This window comes from Coregonus clupeaformis, chromosome 4, assembly GCF_020615455.1.
Source record: "Coregonus clupeaformis isolate EN_2021a chromosome 4, ASM2061545v1, whole genome shotgun sequence".
In the NCBI taxonomy this organism is placed as follows: Eukaryota; Metazoa; Chordata; class Actinopteri; order Salmoniformes; family Salmonidae; genus Coregonus; species Coregonus clupeaformis.
Window position 1 is genome coordinate 876,201 of NC_059195.1, and position 12,029 is coordinate 888,229.

Genomic DNA, 12,029 nt, shown 5'->3' on the forward strand with positions numbered 1-12,029 from the left:
CTGTGGTCTGCACTAAATTAGTGGCCCAATGAAACAACTCAGAAGGAAGGGTGTGTGTGAGGTTCTCCATAGCAAAATTCTAGCCTTGCATGAAAGTGGAATGGCATGAACTTGAATAACCAGGTAAGGAATCTAATTATTTTCAAAATAGCTAAGGTTAGAATATTTATCAATGTTTTACCTCTTTAACCAAGGTTCTCTGTAAAAATTCCAGCAAATAGTATCAATCCACACTGAGTTCAATTTGATCATATAATAGTGATTACTGTTGATTTGCAGCACCTGGTTCCTGCTGTAACCAAAGGAATGCCCAAGTTCATCGTTAGAACCATATGATCCTATGGTTCTAAGATGAACTTGGCCTTAAGATGCTTTTGGGAAACTGGGCCCAGGGTGGTGCATCCAGGGAACATTTCCTGCATGCCTTTTACATAACATTTCACTTTCAAATGGCGGTGTTTAGTAGTACATGCAAAATAATGGTGGTGACCCCTGCTATTCTAATGGTTTCCTATAAACAGATTTCCCTTTGTGACCACAGCCACAGGTCAGGTGCTGAGGAGAGTAGAAGAGGTAGCTACAGAATTGTAACGTGGTATGTGATGGCTCCATACAGCGTTACAGCTTGGCTAATGGAAAGCGCCAGCACCCATTTTTCAACTAATCTGTTCTTGGCAATATTTTCTTCGTTCTCGAATTGGAAGAAAAGTGAATCTTATAAATGTCCGTGTCCAGTTGCAGACCTGTGGTCTGTCTGTCTTACAGAAGAGCCAGGAAGATGTGGTGAAGGAGATGGTGAGCCTGGTCAGAGAGACCATTGGACCAGTGGCTGCTTTCAGGAAGGTGCTGATTGTCAGAGGTCTCCCCAAGACCCGCTCTGTGAATGTATCCGTGCCAACCTGGTCAACGGGAAGCCATAATGTAACTCCCTTCACCAGCCATTCACCTAAACTAAACTTAGGTTGAATTCAACAAGCCCTTTGAATCATATTGAAAAACGTAAGCCATTCAGGCACACTTTGAGGGATGGTTGCATAGAAATGAATAATGGTTGTTTCTGGACAACAAAGGTGGAATTATTCACTGAGAGTCCTGTACAGCTGCCAATTCAGTTTTCTGGTGAGCCGGGTGTTGGATAAATTAAATTTATACCGATAAATTTGATAAAAGTTTGAGGATCATATAAAATATCAAATTCTCTCACAATGTAATCCAATTTAAGCTGATTTAAGATATAAAAAAGGCTACTGTGGAAGCCTCTGTCTCCACAGATCACTCCTACCATTGAGGACCCAGATGTGGGCAAGGACATTGAGAGGATGGTGAAACCGGAGCAGAGACCTGATGGACAGTGACTCTCTCTAGGCTGCTCCTGTAACCTCTAACCTCTCGCCTGGGCAGCAGTCTAATTAGCTATACTGTCCCTCTCCTGAATTGTGGTGCTGTGAATGAACATTATAACCTACTTCCTACAGTAGGGGGCCATCTTCACAAACCAACACTCGACCCCAAGCAGTAAACTAACCAACGGAATATGCTGAAGTCCTCAGCAAGATCCAAAATTAAACATGTTGGGATATCAATCAAAAAAATTAAACTTGAACGCAATCTTTTTCACTTACTGATACACTGGAGCCTTTAGTGGCCTCTCACTTACACTGCCTAGGAGCATGCTGGTGGAGAATGCAGGCGAAGAGAACATAGGGATGAATACTCATTTGAAACTCTGAACCCCTGAGTTCCTCGATAGCTCAACAGGTTAGTGCTGGAGTTGCAAGCCACCAGCCAACTCCAACATGGGTTTGAATTCCAGCTTTTCCCAAGATCTTTGTATTTAAGTGTTTTAGACTTGTCTGGTTAAATATCACGGATGAGCACTTGTCAGATCTCAGGAGTGGCTCATGAGGTATATGCTGGGGTTTACACACCCAGCACTTGAAGATCACATTCCTTGCAATGTGGGTTCAAGCCCCACTCAGTCTGTCTCTCCTTCACAGGTCGATGTGTTGTCCATTCCGGTGGTGGGAGGAGATGTTGCTGGATTCAGGATCTGGTATGTGGGCTGGGGTTGCCCAGGATGGTGTACTGGCAGGGACACCCCATAGGGGAGGGGTAGATGGGGGCACTGGCTCCCCTGAGAAAAGGAGAACATAAACAGGAGTATTGGGGAAGCCAGAAGAACAGGACAAGGGCTAATGCAGGTGTCTCCTACATGTGAGGCATGGTTTCAAATCCTGCAATTATTATATTCAAGCCTCTGATAATTTGCATGGTTAGATATGATGGCATGGCGCAATGGGTTAATGCATACTAATTCAATTCCTAAACAATCTTCTCATTGACAGACACTGCGCCACAGAGGTACAGCTTACAGCAAAAAAAAAAGCTTTTACAGCTCTTCCAACCTATGTGAAATGAAAAGCAAACAAGACTGAACTGAGAACCTTGCATCTTTTAATAGTTTACCAGACACTCTCATACAGAGCAACTTACAGTAGTGAGTGCATACATTTTTGTACTTGTCCCCCGTGGAAATCAAACCCACAACCCTGGCGGTGCAAGCGCCATGCTCGACCAACTGAGCCACACGGGAGTGGCATTAGTCTGAAATGGTAATGTTAGTCATGACCCCAGTCTTGCAATGTCATTAAATATAACTGCATTCACTAGATTTAATTTAATACATCTTGTAATGTAATTCCTAATATATTGTAACTATTCCAATAGGTTTCACATGAAGAGAGGCATGCTCATGTGCCTGTTTGCGAAGCAAGGAACAAACATTGAAATGGGTTTAGAACGTTTATTGTGAAGATGAGAATGAAAATTGGAGTGGAGGAAGCCAAGCAGACTGTAGAGTAATAACACATAGCTGTGGTAGGCTGCTGTGGTGATGGCGTCGTCCTGAAGTATCTCAATGTGTGAAAGACCAGTCATTTCAACCAATATTTTACTGCCAGTATTTATTTTTTATTGTCAATTAACATTTGCTTGAACTTCCTCATTCAGATAGTAGTTTATTATGTGGAATGCATATGCTGCTTTGGCATATTGAAAAAGGAATCACACATAAGCTTTATTCATGTTTGGCCCAGCTTTGTGCACCTGTTGTAGTGATTCTTCAGGTGGAGTTTGATGCCCTCCTGTGGATTAAATACATTTAAATAAAAATGTGTCATTTAGCGGACGCTCTTATCCAGAGCAATTAGGGTTAAGTGCCTTGCTCAAGGGCAAATCAACAGATTTTTCACTTAGTCAGCTCAGGGATTCAAACAAGAAGCCTTTCGGTTACTGGCCCAACGCTCTTAACCACTAGACTACCTGCTGCCCGTAAAGGGGAACAACAGGGTGTGGCAGGTCAGGAGAGCAGAGGAGGCTGGTGGGAGGCACTATAGGAGGATGGACTCATTGTAATGTCTGGAATGGAATATATGGAACGGTATCAAACACATGGAAACCCCACATTTGAATCCGTTCCATTAATTCCAATCCAACCATTACAATGAGTCCGCCCTCCTATAGGTCCTCCCACCAGCCTCTTCTGGGTCAGGGTGGTTAATAAAGTAGAGATATGGATGTTGGACTGAAGGTCACCTGGAGGGAAGAGGAGGAACCTATAAACTTTAAGATAACAACATCTGAATAACAGATGTCAATACGGTATTGCAATAATGAATACACCTGTTCAACAAAATATGTATGTCTATATTTGTAACACCAGGGGGCATATTTGTGACACAGAATCACCCACATACTGTATGACCTGACAAATGACCAGACCGAGGGAGAAGATAACTCCAATATCACTCAAATGTATGGCTGTCATAAGCATGGTTTGCCATAATCATAGAATCAAGATAACATATCTTATTTTTCGTTATCAGCATGGGATTGATAAAGCTCTGCAAATTCCCTGAAAAGTACCCTATTCGTCTCCTCTGACACACCTCCAACAGTGACCATCTCATCTCTTCCACTAAGCAGGGGGAGAGTTTAAAGCAATCTTCACCCCATCAGGAAATAATATTAGAATAGAATATCCAGTTAACACAACACGATATAAAGACACCTGCTCTGTATTTAAAGGTACATAAATCACAGTGCCTCTCAGAGCATCTCCTTCCTTCTAGACTCCTCCTCAGTTAAGCAGAGCTCTAATCAGCTGTCATATAGTACAGTGATACCTGTGGGCCAGGAGTCATCATCACCCAACCTTCAACCCCCAGCTGTGACATTATTATATACCTCCTATCAGTGGGCTGCCTGGTTTATGACCAGCTATGTCTGTCTGTACTTGTCCTTCAGTCTCAGTCTCTCTGTCTCTCCACTGGCACGGCTGCTGCTGGGACCTACATACACCAACAGACAGAAACACACACCACCATGAGTTGCTGTAAAATGCTGTGTGGGCTAAAGGCTGGAATTGCGGCTGGAATTGCGGTGGCCATATTAGGTATAATCCTTATCCCTGTGGGGAACAATATCATCCGTGAGACTATTACAACGGTGAGTGTCAGCTTGCTAGAGGTGTAAACATTGTGGATGTTAATCAAAGCATGAGAGGTGGTCAAGAGAAAAATAGAAATAGGCTATGCATAGAGGATTTCTGAGAGGTCCATTTAGGAAAAAGTGGTTTGATGCTAGCAAGAAAGGGACATGAGTGTAGATTATAAACAGTAAGTGAAAGAAACTTCTCCACTTGTTCAATCTCTTGCGTTACTAGGTCCCAGGTCATATTTTCCAAATGCATCTAAAAAGTTGACAGCCACTTTGGACATAACTTAAATAAATGAGTGAAAAGATTGCTGCTTTACTTAAAACCAGGGCACTGTATAGAAAGTGTTTCTGTCTGTCTGGTGAATGCAGGAGTCGGTCATCGAGCCTGGGACCACAGCCTGGGACAACTGGGTGTCTGCAGAAGTACCTCTGTACAGACAGTTCTGGCTCTTTGACGTGCAGAACCCACTGGACGTGGTGGAGAATGGGTCAAAGCCAAAATTGGTGGAGAAAGGGCCCTACACATACAAGTAGGTCCCTGCTCACTCAAATGTCTCTAAAAGTTCAACAGAATGATGTATATACGATGTGCATAATCTCTGTTAGGTGATTTCAACCCTGTATAGAGAAACAAAACCTATGGTGTTGTTAATCTCCACTTTGTATTCTGAATATAATTGGTTGACTTTGAATTATAAATTGCTCTTTAATATCTACAATGAATATAGATGAAGAGAAAACACCTCTATTTTAATACATCTAATCTAGAGTCTAATCTGATATAATGTACAAGAGAGTCACTGGGTGAGAAAGTAGGAGACGAAAGGGTGTGTGACACTCCTCCGTGTGTCTCTCTCTACCAATCAGGACGCGGTACCTGCCCAAAGAGAACATCACGGCCAACCCAGAGAACCACACCATCTCCTTCCTGCTCCCTGCGGGGGCCATCTTTGAGCCGTCCATGTCTGTGGGGTCTGAGGAGGACAGTGTCACCTCTCTCAACCTGGCTGTGGCTGTAAGTGGGTGACTCCTCAATACCATGTGATGGCTCTCCACCTGTCTGAGTGGATGTTGTGTAATCCACCTCTGTCAGGGTTACTTTGTCTGGAGGAGAGAAGAAGGAGAATAAGGGGAGCTGGGGTTGAAGGGAGCTGAGTGTCTGGATTGTATGAGCACAGTTATGGGGCCCTAGCGTTTACGGTTTCTACAAACCACTACTTATTTTGTTGTGAGTCTGGCTGTGGTGGTCTCGCAACACTCCAGTGTTGTTATTGTGAATGTTTGGTTGAAGTGCACATGTATATACCAGATTGGGACTTTTGTATCCTATATGTTCAATGCTCTATACGGCTAGAGGCAATAATACAGCAATTTGTAGGACACAGCCCTCTCTCGCATGTCACCATATCAGTCATAAAACGTTGTTGTTGTAATCCTCTATCTGTATGAGCTGGGGAAGCAGTAATATGCACGCGTACTGACATTGTGTAACGTACTCGTTTTGAATAATGGAAATGCAACTTCATTTTTCTTCTCCTTCCTTTCAGGGTGGGTACAAGTTGTTTCCCCCATGGGCACTGGAAGCTGCAATAAAGTTAAACAATGTCTCACTCTTCCAGCGACGGACAGTGAGGGAAATACTCTGGGGTTACGAAGACCCCATTCTGAAAGGGACACTGGGCCTCTTTTTTCCTGTAAGCTCACCTGCATATCATTTTCATACACCTTCCCTATATAGAATAATACAAATCCTTTATTTATTTGAATATGTACATTATTTCGAAAATACTAATCTACATTATTTATGTGACATTCACTGAAAATGTGAGAATAACTTAATCAAATGTATTGTTGTAAAACCCTTTTGAGTTGTAGCTACCTAACTGTTCCATGATGTGGTGTGCTGTTTCCTCAGTACAATGGTACCTATGATGGGCCATACAGGGTCTTCACAGGCAAGGATGACATCTCTAAAGTGTCTATCATTGACAGCTGGCAGGGGGAAAAGTGAGTCTTTCTTGAGCCTCAACACACTAAAGTTGATGGAGAGTTGTTGTGAGGGTGGAATCGAAAATTGTGCAATGAGTACTTACTAACCTTCCCCCCATATCATAACAGGGGCCCATGATGTAATTATCTTACCGTTATTCCGTTACCGGATGTAAATCCACTTAATCTACTGTAATTTCAATAACCCAAATAAAATTAAAATAAACTCCAGGTGTCATGTCATAGCTGACACCCCATTCTTTCTGCAGACATCTTTGATATATAACAGATATTTTGGAAAAAGTGGTCGCATAAACAAAATAAGGGACATTTTACCGTAATTCTGTTACCAAAATTTGCAACTGCACAGTTCTTCTAGTAAATGTGTTTTTGTGACATTTTCTGTATACATTGTTCAAAGTAGTCCTTGTGCAATTCAGTCTAATGACATGGTTTGTTAAACTTTTAAATCAATATTTTTTGTTTGGCATACATTTTAAAGTGAAAAATCTGAGTCTGTTACTGTGGAATTGCCAATATTGTCAATTCAGTCTAATGACATTATGTCATGCAGCATCATCTGTAGAACTCTCCCGGCAAACCATGTAAAGCCACAGGTCTTTGGTGATTGTAGGCAGGTGCGGACGGGCCATCTGGTATTTTGGGCAAATGCCAGATGGGCTGGTCCATTTTTAGCCTAGTCTAACTAGTTTTTCTTGCCCAAAATAATTATCTGACTAATAATGGGAGCCTCAAAGAAAAAAAATTGGCCGGAATGGGGGCCTCAAGGAAAAGAAATGGGCCGGTGTGTTTGAAATGCCAGGGCCAATTTATTGTCCCAGTCTGCCCCTGATTGTAGGTAGTTGTGTGTCTGGGTCATATTATCCAATAACTGATGGCTTTACTGATGAGCCCATTTCTCTCTAATAGGAAGGTGTCTTTCTGGAAGGACACATACTGCGACATGATCAACGGCACAGGTACAGTCACCCAAATAGCCAGGCAGCAGACAACTTGCATTGCATCACTGTCTTGTTGAATTACATTTTACTCTATCATCACGTAACTAAAACATTTCAAACCAATTAAGAATACTGGAGAATTATTGCTAAGTCATCTCATACTCTCATGGTTAATATATGAAATTCTAAATGATGTTCTTTACCGTTCTGACTAACTTGTATTTTCACCAGATGGCTCGTCATTCTCTCCCTTCCTGGACAAGAAGAAGCCTCTGTACTTCTTCTCCTCTGACATCACCAGGTGGAGTGATCTTCATTTACATATTGGGGTGGATAGTAATGTTCAGATCTAATGTAGACTGGTGTTATGGTAAACAAAGACAAGTGGAGATGATAACTCATCAATGTTCAGATCTAATGTAGACTGGTGTTATGCTATACGAAGACAAGTGGAAATGATAACTCATCAATGTTCAGATCTAATGTAGACTGGTGTTATGGTAAACAAAGACAAGTGGAGATGATAACTCATCAATGTTCAGATCTAATGTAGACTGGTGTTATGGTAAACAAAGACAAGTGGAGATGATAACTCATCAATGTTCAGATCTAATGTAGACTGGTGTTATGGTAAACAAAGACAAGTGGAAATGATAACTCATCAATGTTCAGATCTAATGTAGACTGGTGTTATGGTAAACAAAGACAAGTGGAAATGATAACTCATCAATGTTCAGATCTAATGTAGACTGGTGTTATGGTAAACAAAGACAAGTGGAGATGATAACTGATTGTTTTGCAGTGGCCCTAATCTGTAAGGCATATTATATCAGCTTTAATCCTGTTCATTGCCATCATACAGCCAATAAGCATTTACTACTTGTTTATCATCCCCCTTGAAGTCTGGAAGGGACTCTTCACTATGTCCTTTGGCCTAATATTCACATACACTGTAGTCAGATCTGGGGCCATATGCATCGAGCATCTCAGAGTAGTTCTAATCATTACCACAAGAGGTCAGGCCCCCGCAAAAACAAAGAGCCTTGTCTCCTAACAGCGCTGTTCTTCAATGTCTTCAGGTCTGTGTCAGCTGAGTATGAGAGGAGCCTGAACCTGAAGGGGATCGAGGTGTACCGGTTCAAACTGCCCCCGCTCACCCTAGCCTCCCCTGCAGTCAACCCAGACAACCAGTGCTTCTGCACAGACTCTGTGGTCACTAAGAACTGCACATTGGCCGGAGTCCTGGACATCAGCGCCTCTCGCGGTAAGGGACACAGGCAACAATCACTAACTGGTTCCTGCACTGCTGGGCATCAGCGGATAAATAACATAATAGGATCTAATCATCTATTAGCACTGTATGAATGGCACAGAAGTCTAATACATTTATATTTTAGTCATTTTAGTAGACGCTCTTATCCAGAGAGACTTACAGGAGCAATTAGGGTTAATAGCACCTAGCATTTACTGCAGTTCCATTGGACTATAAGCAGGTCCCAGAGTTTTTCCTGGTCAGGGAAACTGTTGGTTCTACACATACTGTATGCATGTACTGTATACAGTACCAGGTCCATCTTTGATTTTCTCAACCAGGACAACCAGTCTACATCTCCCTGCCCCACTTCCTGCATGGTAGTCCATACCTGGTTGACGATGTGGAGGGCCTTAGTCCTAGTGAGGAGCATCACGTCACGTTCCTGGATGTGGAACCGGTGAGAGCCCTGCATCCATTCACCTTTAACCTCTGACCTCTAGGATATGTCAAATGACCTTACCAACTAAATCAAATCAAATCAAATCAAATTTTATTGGTCACATGCGCCGAATACAACAGGTGCAGACATTACAGTGAAATGCTTACTTACAGCCCTTAACCAACAGTGCATTTATTTTAAACAAAAAAAGTAAAAATAAAACAACAACAAAAAAAGTGTTGAGAAAAAAAGAGCAGAAGTAAAATAAAGTGACAGTAGGGAGGCTATATATACAGGGGGGTACCGTTGCAGAGTCAATGTGCGGGGGCACCGGCTAGTTGAGGTAGTTGAGGTAATATGTACATGTGGGTAGAGTTAAAGTGACTATGCATAAATACTTAACAGAGTAGCAGCAGCGTAAAAAGGATGGGGTGGGGGGGGCAGTGCAAATAGTCCGGGTAGCCATGATTAGCTGTTCAGGAGTCTTATGGCTTGGGGGTAGAAGCTGTTGAGAAGTCTTTTGGACCTAGACTTGGCACTCGGTACCGCTTGCCGTCGCGGTAGCAGAGAGAACAGTCTATGACTAGGGTGGCTGGAGTCTTTGACAATTTTGAGGGCCTTCCTCTGACACCGCCTGGTATAGAGGTCCTGGATGGCAGGAAGCTTTGCCCCAGTGATGTACTGGGCCGTACGCACTACCCTCTGTAGTGCCTTGCGGTCGGAGGCCAAGCAGTTGCCATACCAGGCGGTGATGCAACCAGTCAGGATGCTCTCGATGGTGCAGCTGTATAATTTTTTGAGGATCTGAGGACCCATGCCAAATCTTTTTAGTCTCCTGAGGGGGAATAGGCTTTGTCGTGCCCTCTTCACGACTGTCTTGGTGTGTTTGGACCATGATAGTTCGTTGGTGATGTGGACACCAAGGAACTTGAAGCTCTCAACCTGTTCCACTACAGCCCCGTCGATGAGAATGGGGGCGTGCTCAGTCCTCTTTTTTTTCCCTGTAGTCCACAATCATCTCCTTTGTCTTGGTCACGTTGAGGGAGAGGTTGTTGTCCTGGCACCACACGGCCAGATCTCTGACCTCCTCCCTATAGGCTGTCTCATCGTTGTCGGTGATCAGGCCTACCACTGTTGTGTCGTCGGCAAACTTAATGATGGTGTTGGAGTCGTGCCTGGCCATGCAGTCATGGGTGAACAGAGAGTACAGGAGGGGACTGAGCACGCACCCCTGAGGGGCCCCCGTGTTGAGGATCAGTGTGGCAGATGTGTTGTTACCTACCCTTACCACCTGGGGGCGGCCCGTCAGGAAGTCCAGGATCCAGTTGCAGAGGGAGGTGTTTAGTCCCAGGATCCTTAGCTTAGTGATGAGCTTAGAGGGCACTATGCAGTCATCTGTCATATGCTAACGCTCCCCAAAAAATAGCAAGTCTTAGCACACATGGTATTCATGTGCTGGCCTCTTAATAAGCTACACCCTTTTGCATTTGCATCTATTTTGATTTTGACAGGGGACCTACATACACCCACAGACAGAAACACACACCACCATGGGTTGCTGTAACATGCTGTGTGGGCTAAAGGCTGGAATTGCGGCTGGAATTGTCTGTTCCTGGCATGTACAGTACAGTAGGCCTAATTGCTGTGGGAATAAATGTGAGTCTGATTTGATTTGGTGTTTGTTTGTTTCTGTCAGACTACAGGGTTCAGTCTGAGGTTCGCTAAGAGACTGCAGGTGAACATGATGTATGGCCCCTCCAAGATCATCACGTAGGTTTAATGTCTTGGTCTATAATTTCCCTGTACTTTACTATTGTATATACAGACACTCATCCAATAACATCTCTCTCTCATTACATATTCTCCAGGGTGTTAAAGAAAGTGAAGGATTACACCATATTCCCTATAGTTTGGCTAAACGAGGTAAGTCATTTGAGTTGTATTTACTGCTGCCAGGTCTTACTTCTAAAGCTTTAACTTGCCTTTGTTATTGCATATTCCCTAAGTATTTCCTAAGTATATAACCTCTCATTTCTGTAAATGCTATACCTCAATGACTGTCTGTTTCTGCAGACGGCATCCCTGGATGACGAGACAGCAGACAGGTTTAAGAAGGAGCTGTTATCTCGTATTGACATGCTGGAGACGGTGCAGTTCACACTGATAGGCTTAGGGTTATCAGCCTTTGTACTCTGCATAGTGGCCCATTGTTTGGTAAGCAGAAACGACAACAAGCTTGCGTGAGAGGGACAATGCAGCTGTACAACAGAGGAACAGCGCGGGTACACGGATATCAGTGTTAATATCATGCACATTCTTAATTTCAATGTTATTTACAACGTAAATATATATTGTAGGCATTGTGTGAGTTAGAATGTACATTTTCTTGTAAAAATTATTATAAACTGTTCTTTCATGTAATTGTAATTTGATTTGCTAGATTTTGGTCAGGGATCTTGAAAGCTAGAATATACAGTGGTTGAAATTGCTGTAACATTCATGTAGCTAACATTCATGACTCCAATAAAAATAAATCAATGCTGATTCAAATGTATTCAGCTTAATCTTGGCTCACACTGAAGTTGAGCTATGAATATCAATGGAGGCAAGAACGGGGAGGAAGTAAAGTAATTGTTTTATGATACCCTGCTTCTCAAGGGGTCTTAACTAGGGTTATGAACATGGCATGAGTCTAGCAAAACTGGTCCATATCCCCATGGGAAGTAACCAGCTTAGGTTCTCTCATTGCTGGAATAAACCGCTCTATTGTACATTTGAAGCCAAATTATTCAGTTTCCCTTTCACCTCATGTGGCCCGTAAATCAAAATGATAGTGAAAACACCCCCATACGGATGGTTATTCTGTGGTTTCTGCATGGCACTTGGG

General features: G+C 42.9%; 1 protein-coding gene across 1 annotated transcript; it reads left to right on the forward strand.

Moving 5' to 3' along the window:
- Positions 1 to 4,299: 4,299 nt before the first annotated feature.
- Positions 4,300 to 11,686, forward strand: LOC121549050 (platelet glycoprotein 4). Its single transcript, XM_041860867.1, has 12 exons — positions 4,300 to 4,506; positions 4,867 to 5,027; positions 5,365 to 5,512; positions 6,045 to 6,191; positions 6,413 to 6,504; positions 7,417 to 7,466; positions 7,680 to 7,749; positions 8,528 to 8,712; positions 9,042 to 9,160; positions 10,839 to 10,912; positions 11,011 to 11,065; positions 11,216 to 11,686. Exons 1-12 carry the CDS (start codon positions 4,384 to 4,386, stop codon positions 11,384 to 11,386), a joined length of 1,395 nt encoding a protein of 464 aa, XP_041716801.1. The 5' UTR covers positions 4,300 to 4,383; the 3' UTR covers positions 11,387 to 11,686.
- Positions 11,687 to 12,029: the final 343 nt, after the last annotated feature.

Coding starts and splice junctions, on each gene's coding strand:
- LOC121549050 (XM_041860867.1), top strand. CDS start 4,384: ATGAGTTGCTGTAAAATGCTGTGTGGGCTAAAGGCTGGAATTGCGGCT. Junction 7,750..8,527: donor TTCTCCTCTGACATCACCAG/GTGGAGTGATCT, acceptor CAATGTCTTCAG/GTCTGTGTCAGCTGAGTATG. Junction 10,913..11,010: donor GGCCCCTCCAAGATCATCAC/GTAGGTTTAATG, acceptor CATATTCTCCAG/GGTGTTAAAGAAAGTGAAGG.